Source organism: Kwoniella bestiolae, chromosome 1 (genome assembly GCF_000512585.2).
Source record: "Kwoniella bestiolae CBS 10118 chromosome 1, complete sequence".
Classification (NCBI taxonomy): Eukaryota; Fungi; Basidiomycota; class Tremellomycetes; order Tremellales; family Cryptococcaceae; genus Kwoniella; species Kwoniella bestiolae.
The window spans coordinates 2,036,928-2,057,639 of NC_089241.1; the positions used below are offsets into that span (position 1 = coordinate 2,036,928).

General features: G+C 46.8%; 6 protein-coding genes across 6 annotated transcripts; 2 read left to right on the forward strand and 4 right to left on the reverse strand.

Moving 5' to 3' along the window:
- Positions 1-14: 14 nt before the first annotated feature.
- Positions 15-924, reverse strand: I302_100763 (uncharacterized protein; the record flags this gene model as incomplete). The annotated part of the gene is made up of 2 exons (XM_019190773.1): positions 15-241; positions 333-924. The coding sequence occupies 2 exons, from the start codon at positions 922-924 to the stop codon at positions 15-17; spliced, it is 819 nt and encodes a 272-aa protein (XP_019047521.1).
- Positions 925-1,385: 461 nt separating this feature from the next.
- I302_100764 (uncharacterized protein) lies at positions 1,386-2,229 on the reverse strand (the record flags this gene model as incomplete). Its single annotated transcript, XM_019190774.1, has 2 exons — positions 1,386-1,651; positions 1,737-2,229. The coding sequence occupies 2 exons, from the start codon at positions 2,227-2,229 to the stop codon at positions 1,386-1,388; spliced, it is 759 nt and encodes a 252-aa protein (XP_019047522.1).
- Positions 2,230-2,583: 354 nt separating this feature from the next.
- I302_100765 (uncharacterized protein) lies at positions 2,584-7,639 on the forward strand (the record flags this gene model as incomplete). The annotated part of the gene is made up of 12 exons (XM_019190775.1): positions 2,584-2,651; positions 2,728-2,872; positions 2,934-3,042; positions 3,143-3,520; positions 3,583-3,780; positions 3,835-3,893; positions 3,948-4,368; positions 4,425-4,589; positions 4,640-5,970; positions 6,032-6,086; positions 6,142-6,260; positions 6,314-7,639. The coding sequence occupies 12 exons, from the start codon at positions 2,584-2,586 to the stop codon at positions 7,637-7,639; spliced, it is 4,374 nt and encodes a 1,457-aa protein (XP_019047523.1).
- A 382-nt stretch (positions 7,640-8,021) lies between these two features.
- I302_100766 (uncharacterized protein) lies at positions 8,022-10,681 on the reverse strand (the record flags this gene model as incomplete). The annotated part of the gene is made up of 10 exons (XM_065869148.1): positions 8,022-8,368; positions 8,439-8,463; positions 8,521-8,691; positions 8,760-8,908; positions 8,958-9,121; positions 9,177-9,657; positions 9,713-10,001; positions 10,067-10,320; positions 10,375-10,471; positions 10,538-10,681. 10 exons carry the CDS (start codon positions 10,679-10,681, stop codon positions 8,022-8,024), a joined length of 2,121 nt encoding a protein of 706 aa, XP_065725220.1.
- Positions 10,682-11,081: 400 nt separating this feature from the next.
- I302_100767 (uncharacterized protein) lies at positions 11,082-13,650 on the forward strand (the record flags this gene model as incomplete). Its single annotated transcript, XM_019190777.2, has 13 exons — positions 11,082-11,118; positions 11,182-11,210; positions 11,270-11,404; positions 11,479-11,534; positions 11,604-11,681; positions 11,761-11,796; positions 11,856-11,883; positions 11,943-12,053; positions 12,107-12,619; positions 12,675-12,918; positions 13,000-13,352; positions 13,421-13,527; positions 13,599-13,650. The coding sequence occupies 13 exons, from the start codon at positions 11,082-11,084 to the stop codon at positions 13,648-13,650; spliced, it is 1,779 nt and encodes a 592-aa protein (XP_019047525.2).
- A 436-nt stretch (positions 13,651-14,086) lies between these two features.
- I302_100768 (uncharacterized protein) lies at positions 14,087-18,909 on the reverse strand (the record flags this gene model as incomplete). The annotated part of the gene is made up of 7 exons (XM_019190778.1): positions 14,087-14,287; positions 14,402-14,505; positions 14,625-14,724; positions 14,796-14,918; positions 14,990-15,108; positions 15,230-18,170; positions 18,232-18,909. 7 exons carry the CDS (start codon positions 18,907-18,909, stop codon positions 14,087-14,089), a joined length of 4,266 nt encoding a protein of 1,421 aa, XP_019047526.1.
- Between the last annotated feature and the right edge of the window lie 1,803 nt (positions 18,910-20,712).

Consider the following 20,712-nt stretch of genomic DNA (forward strand, 5'->3'; position numbering starts at 1 on the left):
GACGGAACGGTCCACTAGATAGGTATCAAGCTCAACTTCCTAGCTCTCGGATCAATATCCAGATCTATACCTGCCAGACCCACGCAGATCCTTGTAGTTTCCTGATCGGGATTAGGGTGTTGGACACCAATAGTAGGACTAGCAATCAAGGTCGATCGTCTGATTAGGCGAGATGAGGGAGAATGTCTGGGTAGACAGTGGGGTGAAAGGGGATGATGCCGCCAGAAAGTCGTGGGGCGTACTACGGCGTCGAGAAATCAGTCGTACACACAACTTATACCTGGCTGGTTTGGGATACATGTAAGAGCAATAGTCGATGCAGTACAACTCACATATTATAGGCTGGGGTTCCAATAATGGTTGTCTAACCAGATTCCTCAATCTCGAATTTGGTGGTGTCCTCACTCCGATCTCTTGGGTAGGATGAGCTTGAACTCGAGTTATGATTTGTTTCTTGGGTGTTTCTTGGAAGATTATCTTCTTGGTAGTTGTAGGTGATGGGCTGATGACCGTTTTGGGAGTTTCTTGACACCGATGATCCTGTGTGATTCCGATATCGGCAATGCCCTGACTGTTTGGCGTTTTGGTGTAGTCTTGAGAGTGGTGGGAGCTCGCAGATTCAGATGGTAGTTGGAATTTTGGTGTGAGCGGAGTGACGGGGACGGAGGTATCGGAGTCGGATGAGTAGGATGATGATCGAGAACCTAAACTTGGTCTGGAGGGTACTGAAAATGGTTCGTAGTTGGCTTCTGGTTCTTCGGATGTAAGTTCGTGATGGTCGTTGTTGTTTGTGTCGTTATGGTCGTTATATTCGTTATATTCGTTATCGAAATCGTTTTCTAAGCTTTCAGTCCATCTTGGTTTTGATTGATCTTCTCGTCCTAATGAAAGAGAATGAGAATGAGGAATGTCATTATCAGACATAGTAGTGATTTTACTATATTATCTCTGTCATTAGCAGAATTGAAATTTGAAGGGAAGTTCCGAATTATCGTCAGTCAAGGTATTAAGGGAAAGTCAGAGACATTGTATGAGGATAAGCAGATTTCGGATTTAGACATTGACGAAGGCTTGGATAAGCTTGGACTTGGACATTATTGGTCCACATTGCAATTCAAACTGATCTGCGAGATCCCTGCGGTACGGGGAATATCATATAGGTCTGGATAGACGTATGATACCGCCTGCAGCAAGCTTTCGTCTGAAACATGCAGTTTTCATGTGTCGGAGACAAATCGCTCTCACTGTAATATACAATATCCTATTACCACTAGGAACAGATGTCATCAGTCCTATACCTTGTAAAGCCATATCAGATAACGCCGAGCACTCACTATACATGATACACCGCTTGTCTCTATCCGACAAGCGGATTCTTCTGACACCTACAAGCCACCCATTGGTTCAACCTGCATACCCTCCGAGCCAGAATCCATCTCCAACCAATCATCCTTTTCTGTCCATCCTCTCCCAAGCACACGTATGGGATGTACATCACCCAAATCCATCAAGCCGCCTCCGATGGGTAGTATATCACCTGATCGACCTGGTATAAGAAGTACTGAAGGAGTTGAGGAGGTGTACTTCCATTCTGTCGAGTTGAGATGGTGGTTTATCAATTTACGAAATTCGTTGAGAGGTAAACCTGGACCTATCCATTAGCATTGGCATAAGCATAATTCTCTTTTTCACCCTCCTCATCATCGGTGCTGACTGAGAGAGTGAAGACTACTAACCCCTCTTCTGCTTCTTACTTATCGGTAAACCCCATCGTATGGCTTTGCTTTCCTCCTCCCCAATCTCCAACACACCTGCCAACTCGTCCAACCGCTGAGCGAATCCCTCAGGATCAGCCTCAGGATCATACTGCGCCGAAGAACTTTCAGAAGCTTCATAACTCCCTTCTTCTTCCTCTTCCCCCTCCCCTTCCGCCTCTTCGTCCTGTTCTTCATGTTGAGCGTATTCATATGATGTAGAAGTAGATATATCAGGTGGTGAGGCTCCTCCTGCTCCTGCTCTCCATGTGTTTGGCTGTTCGAAGGAATCTTCCATCTCTGGTAGATGCTCGGGTACGACTGAGGATTGGAAACCCAGACCCACCGCTGTGTTGGGAGCGGAAGTGGAAGTGGGATTGATGGGTTGAGGGGGTGTTTGATATAATGCTCTTGGGCGATGTGAGGGTCCGGGAAGGGAGAAGAGGGAGTCACCTTCTTCCATTGAGTCGTCCATTATAGCTGGTCTGTCTGTCTGTCTGTTTATGTTGGTGCTGATCTGCTCTTGATAGCTATGACAGTGGAATATTTGAGGACGTGAATGAACATGCAAACATGCATACCAAACCAAACAAATCGACCACTTGTGAATTACCCTTTCAGGTAAATTGAAGTTGACACTCTGTGGGACTCCGCAAATGTAGCCGACTCCGGTGATCACCGCTTAGCTTGCTCATCCGCACTCGCATCGCGTTATCGATGAGGTCGTTGTAGACCATCATCTGCTTAGTCGGCCGGTCATCCTCAACTCAACAATTCATCATTTCTACCGTACTTTCGTATATACTTCGCATAGTCCCTATGACCCACCATGGACATCCAACAAGCATCAGACGGAGGTCTCTTCCTCCTCGAAAGGCAACTAGAAGAATATGACAGGTAAGTCCACTTCGATGTATACCCACTCAATTGCCACTCACTCCCGGACTATGCTAACCTTCCTTCGATTCCTCAGTCTTGATAACCTACTAGAAGATGTCGGTCAATTGACGGGAGTCACTTCGAATAATGTACTACTGTTTATGGAAGATGGACGAGAGCTCAAGACGGAGATATTGGAAGAAGCTTGGAATACTGCTGGTCCAAGTTCACCTTCTGCGGTAAGCTGGTTTACAACTATTCAACCGAGGATCAGCAGCTGACGGATGTTTGTACGGGTAGGCTCAAAGGCTGAAATTGTATCTGTTCAACAGAGAGACTTTCTGGTCAGACGCCGAGCAATGGGCAGTACAGTTCCAGGAAGATGTTATATTACCGCCTCCATTGGATCGTACGTCCACCTCCTTCCTTTCTACCTTCACTGCCCACACATCGTTATTCTCGAACTGCTGATGGTGATCATAAGGTGCTAACATTCAGCATTATAATAGCCAACCAAGCAGGCTCTCTAGCCCACATCCAACATCCCTTCCTCGTCGCACACGACCACCTATCCCACCTCCAATCACTATACCAAGCTCAATCCCGCGCGCTCGAAATAGCTTATTCAAACCTATCTCATCATCTTCAACCGCTGATTAACGAATTTGAGAAATTCTCCATCAGGGCAGAAAAGGAACTGCAGAATGAGGAAAGTCTAATAAAGGGAGCTAAGGTCGATATGGCTCTACTACCTAAACTGTCGATCAATCCTGCTTTGCTAAGAAAGAAGAAAGAAGCGGAGGGGGATGAAAGGATCAAGACGATAGGGGATTTTGTGAATAAGAGGAAGATGGAACAGGTCCGAGACAGTTGTAGGACTGCACATGGTGAGTTATCCTGATCATCGTCATTATGCAAAGTTGAAAGGCTAATAATCGAGATTCGATAGAGGAACATGTTGACAGGTATAATACACTTGCTGGTCAGCTGGACGAGCTTGCCCTACAGTCTGATGCGGAAATGAGAGCGTTTATGGAGCAATCTGAAGCTGTTGGAAGGGAGTTTACGGAAGGTTTAGCTAGATTGGAAGTTGCCATTAGTCAGCTGAGTGAGCTGTTAGGCAGCGGAGCAGAAGATGTGGCTCAAGGTGAGTTGGTCTCCAGAGTATCTTGTATTCCAGTCAGCTGACGCGTATCCTTAGATCTAGTAGAGCTGGACCAAGCAATGAGGGATGACCTCATAGCGTTGACAGGTGTCAAGGTAAGCTAATTAAAACAGTGAAACTCCAAAATAGCAGCTAACGTATCCGTATAGAATGAATTCACCCTGGAAATCCACCTTCACCTACGTCAGGTAGCTCAGTTTCAATCTCGCATAACGCAGATCATTGGTCCTTTAGCCGCATTAGACGCAGATCTACGAGATAAGGTCGCCTTTCCCCATCTACACCGATTACGCCAATTACCCTTTGCCTATGCAAGCGTAGTAGCTGAAGTGGTCAGGCGTAAAGAGTATTCCAGGTTATTGCTAGAATGGACTCTGCGACTATCAGAAGCTCTGTCGAGATTTACATCTACCGAGAAGACTAGAAGAGAACAAGTGCAAGTTGAAATGATCAGTCAGCTGCCCTTTGGTATTGTCGGATTGGAGGAGAACGGTCCGAGAGTAGACATATCGGTTATCACTGGGGCTGATGGGCTCAGTGGGCTGAAATTTGGCCAGGAAGAAATAGAGAGTAAGCTGAATCATTATCGATGATAATGAAAGCTGACTTGTGAATGATATACTCAGAACTCGTTCTTTGGGTCGAAAGCTTGAAAGTGGACGAAGAAATTCTGTCTGCTCTGGAAGAAGGCGACGAGAATTACCTGTCAACCCTTCAAGCCAGTATAGAAAGCTTGAATGGGAAGGTTGATTTTGCTAGTGATGAGCTAGACAGGATCATTGAAAGATCGGGTGGGTAATCCCGGTATATCACACGTCACTTTGGCTGATATCTACTTCAGTCTTGAGCAGTCGGGATAAACCTCGTTCAGCTAGCAATTCACGGATGACCCTAAATCTATCCACTCAGCTTCGAACCGCCAATCAAGAGAAAGTAGAACAAGAGAAACGATTTCACGAAATGGAGGAAGCGCATCAAGCTCGTCTGAGGGAGCTAGAAGACCAGTACCAACAGCGTTTAGCAGTATCTCAAACCCGACAAGCGGAGCTTCAAGATGAGCTGGTACGATTACGAACGGATCTCAGCGAAGAGATGCTCGCTAGACAGGCGTTATCTGCCGAATTAGAGGAGAGATCTCGAGAACAGGAAGAGAAATATAGGGAACAGGAAGATCAATCAGAATTTATAAAAGGGTTACACGCCGAGCTTACTCAGGAGAAAGACCGAGCTACCGATCTCGGTGTGCGTCTACAGGAAGCATTGCTCGACGTGGATGGTCTGAAGAGCGCCGAACAGACGTTGATCACTCAGTTGCAAGAGCTACAGGAAGAACGTACAACGCATTTACAGAATATGGGTGAAGCTCAACTTACCACTCAAGGTCTGGAATCTCAACTTGCTGGTCTCCGAGCGGAACTCGACGCTACCTCACAGCAATTAGCTGAAGCCCAGTCGGATCGAGATCTGGCGTTGAAGAATCAATCTGCGGAAGCAGAACGGATGATGAGGGATCATATTGCCGAGACCGATGGCGATAGGGCGGTATTGGAACATCAAAATCTCACTTTGACCAAACAGCTGGAAGATAAGAAAGTCGAAGTTGAGGAAAAGGTCAACGCGGTCAAAAACTCAGCTATAAGACAGGTAGATGGCTTGAAAGCTGAATTAAGCTTTACGAAAGCGCAACTTCGAGAGGTACAGCGTAAAGAAACTGTTTTGATCGATGAGTTGGCGATGGCAAAGGACAGTGCGATGGCAATATCCCAAGAGAAATTGTACCAATCGGACGTATCGAAAGATTCCATCGCCCTGGTAACGAAGTATCACGAGGCTTGCTCGAGGCTATTGAATGCCATCAACAATTCGACGACTATCTCGGGATCTATCGGTGGAACGCAATCTCAAGTCATAGTAAACAATAATAGTATAATTAAGTCACAGCCGTTATCCAACTCAATCACTCCCAACGGCAACAACAGTAACAAAGATGAACTTCGGGAATCTGTCATGATTAGATCGCTCGAAACTGCCCAGAACTTGGATTTGGTAGTCTTTTCAGAAGCTGTTACGAAGACTATTGGGTTGGTGAAGAAATGGAGTAAAAGCTGTAGACAGTTTAGGGATCTGGCGAAGAACAAGATTAGTTTTACGAATTTCGCGAAAGGTGATCTGGTGAGTTGGCTGTTCTTTTATCATGAATTGGACCGGAATCTCAGCTGATGATGTTCCACAGGCCTTGTTCTTGCCTACTAGAAATGCTGCTGCTAGATCTTGGGCTGCTTTCAATAGTGAGTCAACACGTCGTCTATGCATGTAATCGTTACTGATTGATACCGTGTGCAGTCTCCGCGCCCCACAATTTCCTCAAAGTCACCGATGCGATGCAAGAGCAAATCAAGACACGTGAATGGATTATTGCTCGGATCGTCAAAACTGATGAGGCGATTGCGAGTGGAGGTGATGTGAGTAGAATCATGATCCAGTTCTAGGCAAAGCTGATAGGTATACTTTGAAGGCACCCGAGACCAACCCATTTGGTCTAGCTGACGGATTACGATATTACACTCACCATGTGGAAGAGTACAACCCCCACGCGATCCGACCTTCCAGACGATCAACTTCCGCATCTTTACATCCCAATACGGAGAAAGATACGTCCATCTCTCAAATGCTATCTTCGACTCATCGTACGCCTGGTGTGACTGAGCCTATCTCATCAGTCGATATGATCTCGCCCACTAAGACGCCTAGATCTAGACCTAGAGCGGGGAGCGGGTACTTCCCTCCTATGACGGTAGTTTCGGAGAAGGTGAAAGAGAGTGAGGAAGTGTCTGATTCGCCTGAGCCGGACGACGAGACCTCGCTTGAGACAAAGCATGATCAGAACAATTCTATTGCCGAGAATAATCCGGTGATAGTTGAATCCCCAGATCAACAGGGTAAAGAGCAAGAAGTCGCCGATAGCACAAATACCAAAAGTGAAATTGGAATCTCGACCTCAACCTCAACGCCCTTACCTCCCGTCCTCACATCTTCACCAACCGTACCTCTCCCTTCCTCACAGCCGATTCCGCCCCGCAAGACACATAGCAGATTACCAAGCAGAGGTACTACCCCCGTATCTCCACCACTCGGATCTACTCGAGAGAACTTGATCCCCGGATCACTAGGTAGACCAAGTAGCGTGGCCTCGTCATCTGCTGCGTCATCTTACCCCAAGGGTCTTACTATCGGACCATCAAGTGGGAAAGGGACATTGGCCCCCGCTATGGCTACTAATACTTCTACCGATTCGTCGTCGGTGTCGACTGGTGGAGGGGAGGATAAGATGGGTACGATAAGGAGGAAGGAAAGTAGTAGTCATCTCGGGTCGCCGGAGCAGGGTATGGTTAGACCTTCGCCTCTTGGTGGAGAGAGGAGTAGGAGGGGGAGTAGGAATCAGGGTAGGGGATCTTTGGAAGGTTTCCGAGGTGGAAGTGGAAGTGGAAGTGGAAGTGGAAGTGAAAGTGGGAGTATCAGTCCAACGAATCTAGGTGGGATCGGAGGTGGAAGTGGAGGATTCAACGCATTGGGTACGGGTACGGGTACGGGTACGGATCCAACTGCGAATCCCTCGACTTCAGCATCAACATCGACATCCACGGCAAGTAAGTTGATAAGGGGATTTAGCATCGGGCGGAAATCATCACTCAACAAGGAGACTACCCCGCCTAGTGGAATCGATGGAGCGACGACCACCACAAAAAATACAGAGAGGAGATCATCAGGCAAAAGTGGAAGTACACCAAAACCTAGTGCGATGGATATGCTCAAGAGGTTTGAGAGTGGAAGTAATTTTTGATTGTTGGATGTGGATTGGACAATGAATATGGTTTTGACTTTTGGTTGTTTGGACTGGAGACGAACAAAAGTGAATATAACTTTGAATGTCTTGTTGATATACTATATATTGTATCATGATGTATAATTCATGAATGTTATGATGATTCTGATAATGTTGCAGTATGAGTGCAGTACGTCGAATCTTCTCCACCACAGGATGTTTCTACAACGACGTACTGTGTCAAGAAACGACTTGATCGTATATAATGCATGTGGTGATCTTATCAATCTATATACAACTTATAAAATAGACTATATACAACATCTCATTTATCCCACTCTCGTGAATCGTAATTGATATTCTATTTTCTGTACAATGGAGCCGAACAGAGCAGCCAAACCTAGTCACTCAACTCATGCAAATTCCCATCTTCATCCTCATGATATATCCCAGTGATCATCTCATCCTCCAGATAATCATCATTATCTTCGTTTCCACCCATATCATAATGGTCTTCCACACCGTCCTCTGCACTCTCCTCTCCTTGTCTAGTCATAATCTCCGCATCATCGACTTCTTGAAGTCCAAGATCTGAGAGTGATGTGAGAGGGACAGTCCTGACCACTTTGACCTCTTCCTCTTCCTCTACCCCAACCCCATCCACATCTACAGTCTTGTTTCCGGAAGAAGGTAGACAGTTCATCGAGTAGTCCGCTCGGAGTTCAGGTAGGGTCAAACCTGTCATGACTATTTCACAAAGATAAGGTAGATATCAGCTATATACCGATCGATAGACTTTCAGCTGATCAATACTCACTTTCAATGAATATAGCAAGTGTGTACTGGACAATCAGATAAATCAACTTCATGCTTAGTGTGACGGATATACGGTAACTCACAAAAGCATCGTTCCCCGCATTGCCGCACTTCTCAGGCCTCCTAGTAGGATCAGACCCGAAAATTGTCAAAGCTGTTTCCTCGAGTGATCGCTTGGTTCGACCGGCGTATTGATGAGATCCTACTGATACAGGAAGGACATTCTCGATTGACCCGAAGAGACTGGCAGTGTTCTACACGAACGTCACTCATATCAGCTTACGAGGTAGGATATACTCTGGCAGCGGATCATGCAACTTACAATAATGAACACCGATCCACATCCCGCTGCACACATATAGGGAGGGACTTCCCATCCATCAGGCTGCAGATCACTATCCGTCAAGGAAACGTCTAGTCCAATGTCCTTGAAATCGAGGCTATCCCCATCTGAAACATGAGATACGATATCTATCCACAATGTCAGCTCTGTCACTGTAGTAAAATCCAGGCAGCTCACATATCGGTCCATTCCCAGCTTTCTTAGACAGATCCTTGATCTTCTGTTTCAGTGTCATACGAATCTTGTGCACTTCAACGGGTAAAGAGTCGCCAAATAGATATGAATCCCTGAGGTCAGGTTGTGATTCGCCGTTCTTCTTGTCTAATAAGTGATCTTGGACGCTGATAGCACAGTTTAGTTGTCCATTCGGCAATCACAATACACGGCATGGCTCACATGAAATGACCCATATCTCTCATTTCTTCGTAATCCATACCTTCCTCTTTCTGCTTAGGACCTTTCAATTCTTCAGGAATTTTCTCCCACCAAATCGCGGAATATCCAATCTCCAGTGTAATCGATGGATCTTTCTCCCATCTCGTCACGCTCAAAGCGATGAATAAGCTTCTACCAATCTCAGGAGGAATGTCGGTAGATCCTTCATCCTCCTCTTCTTCTTCTACCGAGGTAGGTCTGGGCCGTTGTGAGTCTGGGAGAGAAGCGAGCAGTCCACCGCTGATGGCAAGGATGAAAGCTTGTTGGCAGTGGAAATGGTACGATGCGCCAGTGTCGTTGAAGGGAGTAGAGGAGCCTGATGAGATGGAGGGTGAGGGTGAGATTGCATCTCTGGTTGGTGGGATTGGTGCTCCGACGTCGAATACGACATAATTGTTGGGTGGGGCAGGTTCAGTTGTAGGTGATTTTTGCTTTTCTGCATCTGATGTAAGCTCAAGACCAATCGATTATGACTACAAGCCTTTCAGGTGACTCACCAACATTTGTCATCGCAGATTTCTCATTCCCATCATTCAAGGGAAATCCGCCCCAGCCTGTGCCATCAGCGACTTCTTGACGAGCCGCAGCACTCTTGACCGATCGTTCTGGACCTTTCCTCAGACCCGGTCCCTCCGTGAAATTATCCTTCAAAGCTTCGTACCGATGTGGATCAAACTCAGGAACAGGTATACCTTGTCTTCGATATCTGTCTACTGTCCTACCATCTTTCCCGACCTTCTTAGATAGCTCTTTGAGGAAGCCAGAGGAGCCAATTTTGATAGGTACCTTTCATGGGAGATCTCGTCAGCTCATTGACCCTTAAAGTTTCAAGCAGATTGAGAATGACTCACGATGGTGACCATGTCACTAGCTCTACAAGGATAACTAGGCAAGGGTACCCAATCATCTTTCCCTTCTTCCAAGGAAGGCATCTCAAGTTTGGCTGCTTTCTCTTCACCATTTTCCTCGGCCAACAATTCTGCTCGTTTTGCGTGGTATTTCCTCCAGGACGGAGTAGTCAGTCGCATTTCATGGATGTAGTATTGCAGATATTGAAGTTGCTTGATCTTCCAGAGAAGTCGAGGTTTACCATATTCGTCGGTACCTATCATTTTGTCACCTGAATTGAAGGAACTTATCTGGTGGAAAGCTGACTTACCTATGTAAAGAGTCAAACCGCCATCACCAGGTGTACGAAGTGGATGATCAGGCTGGCATAGCGCATAACCATTGATCAGAGCCCCCATCGCTTGAGCCTACTGGATCGTCAGCTGATGACAACTTTCATACCGCGACAGCTCATAAAACGGAAGAACACTAACATGAGAGGGACTCAGCTTATCGATATACCTGAATACGATATCGGAATGTTTGAAATATCCATCCTTGACGAATTCCAACCCTTCCTTGGAAAGAGGTTTGGTCGGCTGGGCTGGTCGCTCGACAGTCTCTGTGTCGATGCTCATTTTGAAGAACGTTTAGAGAGTGATTTCATATCATTGAGCAGTAAGGAAGAAGAACGAGTTGATCAGTAGAGAGTGAGAAGGAAGACATCATCCCAAGTTCAATGTTTACGAGGAATGGCTACAGTGATCAAGGTCCAAGCGTTGGATAGTTGACTGACTTGACGACTGGATGACCTCCACCTTGGGATTTCAACTGCGCATTAGTATCAATTACGTAATACATTCCATCTGCGTCATGTTTTCCTATCATATGCATGCCAAGAATGAAGTCCTCGTATGGTCGACGTTGAAAGAGCGAATAAAGATAAGCAAAAGATGAAGACAACGTCCTCTGCATTTCATCTCTTCACAGTCTAACATACCATCTCAAATCCTATACACAACACATACCACAGCATTCATGCCCGACTCGATGGGCTTAGACGACTCAGTACCTAGTAGGTCTATCTCACACCCTTATCAGACCAAGAAACGTTCGTCTTGCTAATGATGGGGGATAGTCAAAACCCTCCTTATCACCGTCTTCGAGGTGAGTCGTCAGCCTCGCCATGCAGGAAAAGCAACAACTGATGATTATGAGCACAACAGTCCGTAGTAGAAGTATTCTTACTATGTCTAGCTGGATACATTCTCTCCAAAGCTGGTGTTACCGATAAGGCCACTCAGAGGAAGTTGAACGTTATCAATGTTTCTCTATTCACACCCGCTTTGCTTTTCTCCAAGGTGAGCTACTTGATTTGTCATGCCCTCCTCGCTGCAAGGTTGACTAGCTGATCCTTCTTGATGGGTGTGAATAGGTTGCATACTCTCTTACTCCGGCCAAACTCAAGGAGATGTGGATAATTCCTCTTGGGTAAGTATTCCCTATCAATAATGCTCGTCTGACTACCGCAAATGCTCACGCGATGTGGGATACGGACAGCTTCGTCGTAGTAACAGGGTTATCAGCAGGAGTAGCATGGGTTTTAGCAAAACTGTTCAAACTGAAGAAATCACAAACGTGCGTTGAAATACCCAAAGGGACTTACGTACATGCATATACACGACTTTCATACTGATGCTAAGATCTCTCTCATCAGGGCGTATGCCATGTGTGCTGCTATGTTCCAGAACAGGTGAGCTCTATATTCCAGGCATTTCCCTATATGAGATCAAGCTGACATTTCATGGATAGTAACTCGTTGCCCATCGCTTTGATCCAGGTCAGTTGTCGAAAAGTGTGGGGAGGATCACTGCTTGAGCTGATAGTGCATTTGGATAGTCCCTCGTCATCGAAGTGCCTGGCTTGAAATGGGGTAAAGACGACACGAAAGATCAGATGCTGGGTCGAGCATTGACGTATCTGGTCTTGTATTCCACCTTGGGAATGATGGTAAGCTAGCACATTACATAGAGATATATCTTGCAAAGCTGATGTACCGGCAGCTACGTTGGTCTTGGGGAGTAAAACTTCTCTCCCAAGCAGACGACGAAGCTATCGAAGTAGAAGCCGAACCAAACCATCGTCCAATTGTACATGATCATACCGTCCAATCACCTGAGGCATTAGCTCCACACCCGGGAGCACGGGAGACCGACCCCTTCTTCACTTCAGCCGATAACATAGCGCATGACGAGCAAGACGAACGACGAAACCCATCTGGGCAGTTCATCATTTCATCGCCATCTGCTATCGACGAAGAACCCGATTCACCGACTGTTCCATTCACCGCACCAGGGTCGGCTCATTCGATGCACCCTCCCCTTGTTAAGCGAGGTTCAACGGCTGGACATAGCATAATGAGCAGAAGGAGCTCGACGCTCAGCCAACATAGGAAGAAGTTGACCAGAACTGAGAGTGGAAGGGAGTTTTGGGGATTACCTGAACAGCCTAAGGTTCATCATATAGCGCTTATTAAGGAGGATAGCAGTGAGAGTGAACACGAGGACGAGGAGTGGGTAAGTATATCTCATTCTGCTCCGAATTGTTACAACAATGCTAATTGAGGAGTAGGGTACACTTACCCCTTCACTTCGTCGTCGACCTCTTGAACCTCCCAGATCACCCTTCCAATCGTTTTTGTTCAAAGTCAAGAACCGTACCAAGACTTCTCTCAAGGCTATCAACGATTTCATGACTGTGCCAATGTACGCTGCTTTACTGTCAATCTTCATCGCTATGATCCCTCCGCTACAAGCTCAGATGACTAGACTCAAACCTTTGGAACAAGCTATCAAAGGTGCTGGCCAATGTTCTAGTGAGTTTGCGTTGGCACGATCCTATCATTCCCCTCTTACCGATGCGTCTTGGGGAAATGCTGACGATATCTGCGGAACAGTCCCCGTCACACTGGTAGTCTTGGGGGCCTTTTTTTACACCCCACCCGATGTCAAGCCGGGGTCAGGAACCATTCAATTATCCAACTCGCACGAAGAATACAACAAGAAACCCAATGGTCTTCTAGGATATCTTAAATCCCTCTTTGGTGGATCGAATGGATCATCCAGTATCAACGATAAATCAAGAGCATACCCAGGAGAGAACAAGACAGTCTTCGTAGCGGTCATCAGTCGAATGATCATCGTCCCTCTCCTGATGTTACCTGTTCTAGCCCTCATCGCGAAATACGATCCGTTCGAAGCTGCCGAAGATCCCGTGTTTATCTTATCTGCGATCCTTTTGGTCTCATCGGTATGTCCAGCGCCAGATGATTTGATCATATGTTCAAGGATGTAAAGCTGATATCTCGGATGGTTTAGCCCCCCGCCCTGACATTAGCTCAAATTACCCAAGCAGCTTCGGGGGATGCGTTCGAGAGGTTGATCAGTAAGACTATAAGTTGGAGTTATGCTGTGTTGACCCCTCCGTGAGTTATCCCTTTTGTTTGTCTTCGATTAAATGGTGTGCATATAGCTGACTTTCAATGCGACTTTACAGATTGACTTTGGTGTATGTTGTGATTGGATTGATATTTGGAAGATTGCAATGAGTCGATCGGAGAATTCATAAGGAAAATGTGAAGTGGTAGAATGGGAACAAAAAAAAATAAACGGATTTGTGATCAATGCTTAGTGTCAGTGTCGCTGTTTTGAATGCCATCCAAAATACAAACATGCATTTGGTATCTCCGCTATCCTATCTTGCCATTTCGCTTTCCCATTGAAGTTACCCGTCGGCAGAACAGAACCAGATGTCGCGAAAAGTAGGCGTTCAATTGATACACTTTAAACAGGAAAATCATTATTCATTCGTTAAGTACATTAAATTCACATTATATGGAGCACCATGTATGAGTAAGATCTTCGTAACAAAGCACAAAGCACAAAGCAGATAAAGTCCCTTCATCGAGTAAAATCAAACACATAGTCCATTCAAATTTCAGATAGATCATCCTCTATACATCTCTTTACATGATTAGATCTTCTTTAGATCTTCAACAGCCCTTTTCCAGTGAAAGCAGATTTCCGCTCCTTATCATCAGGTACCAAGCTCACCAGCGGTTGTTGGTGTACTGAGGGTCCGGAACCACTATTATGGCTTGCCAGACTTGGTCTCTTGGCGGTAGCTGTGGGCGTGGGGAGTTGACTGGATATCATGGATGGGTGCGTTTGGGAGATGGCGTAGCTCTGTATTTCCAGTTCCCAAACTCAAAGTTAGTTCCATATCTTATCTCCATCTCAAAATCACCCACAAAAGGCAGGTGAACAGATGGAGCAGTAAACTGTGAATTATCAACTCACCTTGGCATCGTATATAGCAGCCATCAATTTAAACGCCAGACCCTCATCGCACGAGAAGATGTGGGCGTAATCCGATGGATCCTCAAAGTTGGAGGAGGGTTCGACTATCCGCATTAACACGAACGATCAGCCTCGTCGTCTCTTATCTCTTTATCGCCTGTTCCGTCATCATAATATCCAGGAAACCAAAGGGTTCAATGAGAGTGCGGATACTTCTACTCACCTCGCTTCATTATGAACGTAGAAGGTTTCGGCGCATCATACCCCCTGGTAACAGCGTAAATATCAAAGAACAGACTATTTATATGAATTTCATCTTTGTTCTGCACACCCCACAGACCATTACATCAGCACTGACCCACCCAGTGCCAAGTAAGCAGGTACATCAACTCACCTTCTCATTCTTAGCCAAGAACACCTGTCCACCTCTAGTTTCCAACCACCTCTTCGTCCATTTGCCCTTTTTCGTCTCGTATTGTACCCATTGACCCAGCATTGGCGGAAAGGTCGGTACGGCCTATACACAAACCCAAACTCATCAACATCCAATCTCCAACGGCTATGCAAACAAGTGGAATGTCACCTCACCCTAGCCCAAGTCGGCATCCCCCTATTACTCTGCTTAAACACGAAACAATTGAACTTGGCAGTTTGGTCCCACCCTTTGACGATGGGTAATAAAGGCTCGTATTCTCTTATTTGTCTTTCTGCAAACCCCGCACAAACCAAACATATCAGCTATCCACTCATTGACGCTACTACCGCTACCTGACTTCAAGGGGATCGGCTCTCTGAATGGAGTGGGAAAAGCAAACAGCCCAAACTCACCACAACCCATCTCCGCGAATATCTCACACAGCACCCAGCTCTTCCCAACCGTAGCATCCACAAGATCGCCCTTATGATACGTACTGACCAACACCTCCCTGGCAGTAGTGGTGCTCGTAAGGTCCAACATGATTTTCTTCCCGTTCAAGGCGGAGACAAAGGCAGGTACACTCGCATGAACCCTTTGTGCCGGTGTGGCGGCAACGGCGCCAGCAGAAGCAGAAGCAGGATGATGGGATGACGAAGTGTGAGCGTGAGCGTGGGGTAATGGTTCAGTCACGGATCTGGCATGTAAAGCTGCAGATTCGTCCCTCTGGGTCAGAGGTGATACGCCATTAGAATGAGCTCTAGATCTAGATGACGCGACAGAGTACTGCGTAGCATTGGTATTGCTCCGTGTCACCTGAGCCGACAGATCGTCTTGCCTCGATGGCGCTCTCGTACCGGCTGGAGCACCTGGTATTCTGGATGAGGAGCTCGTAGCTACCGAGCTCTGTCTTGATCTATCTCCATATCCCCCCATGGGATGAGATGTAGGTTCGTGAGAATACCCTTGCATCGCCTGAGCGAAGGCTGGATCAACCCTCTTAGCGGAGGGGATCCTACCGAAGGAGGTGTTCGTAGGTGAGATGGCGCTTTCGGGATTGAATACTCCGTGAGACTGGGGCGCTCTGTGCGGGATGGTAGTTTGGGTCTGGATAGGAGGTAAAGGTGGATGATCATGTTTCCAACTTCCAGTCGTAGGTGAGGGATGAGCAGCGTGACCTTGACTTTGGGCTCTTCGGATCCCGTAATCCAATGTAGGCGGTAAAGAAGGTTCTCTCATCGATCGATGGGTCTTCAGACCTTGTGGTATCATACCAGGTCCAGCAGCTTCTCTCTCCGCTCGTCTAATCAATACGGCCTCCAACTTCTTTGTAAGCACATCAGCGGGTATACCACCCTCACCATCCCACCCATGTTCGCCACCTGGATTCCTGCCTTGCGTCTTCTCGCTCTTCCTCCGTTCGACTACTTTGACCTGCTTGGCCTTCCTCGCTTCACGGGTCTTTCGGCGTGTCTCCCGGCGTTGTAGTTGAGCAGCAGCAGCCTCAGGATGAAGTTTCGATAGAGGCACATCATCATCTTCCGATGAAGACGCTTCACTTCCCTCTCGATCGGTCAGATTATCCCTCTCTCGTTCAGGACTACTGTCCCGAGAAGAATTACCACTTCCCGAAGCTCTGCCTCTCCCTTTAGAAGAGAAAGACGAATTGAGGTATTCCATCCCTACGGAGGTAGCGTGCGTGACGGTCGACCCAGAACCGCGCCTATCGGTAGACATCGAGTTGTTGACGGTAGTCTGGTGAGAGCTGTTTCGGGAAGAAGCAGCAACAGCTACGATGCTCAATACATCTGATCGGTCCGAATGCTGAGTGGAGGGTATGATAGGTTCTACAACTTCTTCGTCGGCGACGTAGGGCAAGCCGAAGTCGAGCGAATCGTTACCGGGAGCCTCTGGGAAAGAGTTGAGAGCGACATTCCAGCTTGCCGTTGAGCTGATGGTCTCTGACCTTGGCATGTCTACTTGTAGATGAGTTGTTGGTGCATCATCTGTAAGGTCTATCGCATGTTCTAGGTCATCTTCGAGCTGTACTTCCGCAATTGGTGGAGGTGTGATGTTCTCTTTGTCCTCTTCCAAAGCTTTTGCCTTGTCCTTGTCCGTTTCTGCCGACGTGTCCATCTCTTCTGGCTCATCGTGTATCTCCTTCTTTTCTTTCTCCGCACTAGGCCATATCCCAAGCTGCTCATACAGATCGAAGAATGACGAACTGGTGGGAGGTGACTTGAAGCTCATACTCGTTGATCTCGATCTGGGTAAGAGTACGGCGCCCGATCCACTACGCTGGATTGGTGCGGCGAGGTTCGTGCTTGATGCAGATGCAGGGACGGGAGGTAGAGGAGCACTGGGTGGCATACTGATTCTAGGGCTTTCTTCAGGAGTGGAAGAGGAGTCGTCTGAGATGATAGAAGGTAATGAGGGTGATCTCGACGCGCCTTGGAAGTATGGCGGTTGTGGTGGGAGGAGAGGGGGACTTTCGATTGGAGGAGCCAAAGAAGCTTGAGTTGGTGGGTGCTCTAGTGGTTCCAGATTACCGGGCTGTTCGGGAGCAGCGTGAGCGAATATATTCAATCCGACTAGGGAACTCATCCGTTTTGACAATTTGGAAGAATGTCCCGCTCGATCCTGTTCTTTCTCTTTCTCTTTGGATATATTCCTTGAATTCTCTCGTTGATGTAGCGTTGCAAAGCTCTTTGCTTTCATTATAGCAGGTTTCGAATGACCAGGTAACAGATTCTTCAGATCCCTCAAACTTGGTGAATTGTGTCGTAGTGTCGGACGGGGCTTTGGTGAAGCGAGAGGGGAAGATATGGGATTATTGCATGTGAGATCCAGACTCGACGCAAAGGGATCATTGAGGGAATTAGGGAATAATGGAGGGACAAAGGATTCAGACGTAGTTGAAGGTGGAGTCGAAAGGTATCCCGGTGCGGGCAGGTTATTGTACCTCCTTGAATCTCCTAGAGGGGGCGTTGAGGCTGAGAAAGCCTTTCCCAAAGAGTGATTGGACGGTCCAGGAAGATTAGGCAGATTGGGCATGGGAGGTGGAGATAGGGATGCTTCTTTGTTTGATGCTGCTTCGCGCAATGCCGCTGAGGATTTGGATTTGAAGATCCTTTGCATACCTCTTTTCCAGGATGATCCTGACTTGGGTGTTTTCGTGGTTTTGGAATTCGTTGTTGAGACGATTGGTGGAGTGGGGAACGTAGCTGGAGTTTCGAACGTTGATGAAGAGTAGTTGAGAGGTGAGAATGTGGGTGAACTGAAGGAAGCTGGTGATGACTCCGTTATGAAGGATGCTGGTGTTGCTGGTATGGGGAGCGGAGGAGGAGCTTCAAACTAAGAATGATCATATCAGAGTTGAAGTCAAATTATGTTGTTTCAGATCAATACCACTTACCGATTCATCTGCATCTGGGGTAACGTTCACCGACAACTCCCCTCTGCTGCCTTTCCCTCTTAGTAAACCTTTACTTTTCTTCTTCTCCAAACCTTTAGGAGGAACAGGCAGTGGTACAGGAATCTGTTCCTCCACGCTCATACTAGGGCTATTATGCAATTGCGACATACTTGGTCTTCTCCAAGTCCAATTCTTATCATTCCCAGCCGAAGTAGAGTATACAGTCCCCGTCCTATTCTTAGTCCCACCACCAATTATCGTAATTTTTCTCGAAGGACCCTGTTGCTTAGAATTCAAGTTATCTTCCTCTTCATCCCACAATCCATCTTGCGAGTAGATCCCTACAGTAGGCGTACCAGGAGCTTGAACGATCCTATCGAATTCCGACGAATAGCGATAAACGATATCATCGACATTGTTCGTATTGGAAATGCTCTGCTGTGATTTTGGGATGGCTTGAGCGAAATTCGTTGCGCTCCTGGAGACTCCTTCCTGTTGCAAGGGGAAGTAAGAATCGTATAGCTGGATAGAGGCTTGAGTAGGGGGCTGAGCATGATAGCGGAATCTGGAATGATAGGACTGTTGGTGTTGCTGTGGTGGTGGATTTGGGTAGTATCGTGGATCCTGCTCGAATGGTAATGCCCCGATCTGATGGGGTGAGTATTTGGGATCTGACATGTTGATCGGATCAAAAGGCAGGTGGTCGGTTTTGGAATTGACAAGAGAGTTGTTATAAACCCAGCTTCCAGTCTGGTTCTTCAACTTTTCTTGTATTTCTTCTCTGATCACTTATATAACCTGGTTGGTGATGGACCTGTAATCTCACTTGTTGTAACAGCTTTACCAGGTGGGGTGCCGATTATGTCGATTAGTGAGTGAACATATGTGATGGGGCTGATGATTGATCGTTTGGATGTGTACAAACTACTGTCTGATGTGATGTGATGATGCACGCGTGACAAGCTGCTGTCTCGGATAGGATGTGAACGAGGGGTAGTGGTAGTGATTGAAATGAGTGTGTGATGATCTGACTATGAATAATGAATTCTCGTCTCTTGCTAAGATGGTACGAGGCTAAGATAGTGCTTGGTATGATGGTAATGGTGGTGGTCTGTGCTGTATATTAATTGATGCTAATGATGCTAAGGACATGGATGAAATCATAAAGGGAGAGTGGATGTGTGCACGAGCGTCAACAACTACAAGGTGGTTGTTTAGTGTGTTTCCTGTGGTGTAATCTTATTTTCGATTGACTGAACCCTGAATTACTCGAGTACAAAACATCATGTCAACAAGAACAAAAACAAGTCGCGCTCATTTCATCATTTCACACCAATCTGCCACATTCACATTCACAGTAAGTCATAGAGAAAAATCAAAAAGCAAAAAACACGAGGTCCTCGCAGGTGAATAGTGGCGTTGTGCACGCAACGGCATATGGTTAATTTCCCTCTGTCGTAGAAGACATGATGCATGGCATCGTAAGCTCACTGCCAAGCACAAAGCACATGCATGAAAGATACGATATCGATACGAAAGGGATATGTACCTCTGCATCATCGACTTTTGGGAACCTGTTATATATGATCGAAAATCATCAGGAAGCGTCGATGTTTTCGACAAGTATCCTTTCCGTATGCTGCTTGATCGAGGTGCAAGGTCTAGTACATACCATAGCTGACATTCGCATCCTCCAGTATCCAGTTCCGGATCTAACGCAAGTCAGCTAGCGAGCCGCCAATCAGCCTCTCTCAGAGCGTCACATAGTGCCTCGCCAAACCATCCCGATCCGATCCGCTATAACCCTTCATCCAGTATTCTTGAGTTATTCCATATGCATCTCGAGTGATCTCGATCACAATACAATCGGACTGTCGATCATGCTTGCGACTACTGTACCTCACCCAGCAGAGAAAACTTCATTCAAGTTCGTCCGTCCATAGCAAAGTCCAATATCCCGACAGATCCCGACTGGGCAACGTCCAACTCCGAAAACATGTCCCGAAAGGGGTTACTGTGTGTATGTCCATCCCCCCTACCCTCGCTAAGTGAGTGCGCGAGTGTAATCGAAGAGATCCCACTGGAACTGGAATCATGTCTCACTGACCTGAATAGGACAGCAGAATCAGCGGTCCCCTCCGAAGTTTCGAAAAGTCCAGGTCGGATCGGAACGTTAGGGTAGTACGAACAAGGTTCAGACAAAGCCGAGACGGCCGTACCGTAGCGTATCGTTGTTGTTTTACCTGTTTGAGAAAATCACTTGCTGTGCCTTATCTGGGTCGACAGGAAGGACAAACGCTGAGGACAAGCAAGCGATCAGAACGAGAAACAGGTGAGGTGACATACTTGTACTTATACTTGCCCTTTTTGATCTTCAGGCACGGAACACAGAAAGAATCGTTTAAATTTTGCTTGTTAAGGTCCAAAAGACGTTACTTAATCGTACATACTACATACCAAAGCTTGATTGCTAGGTATGAT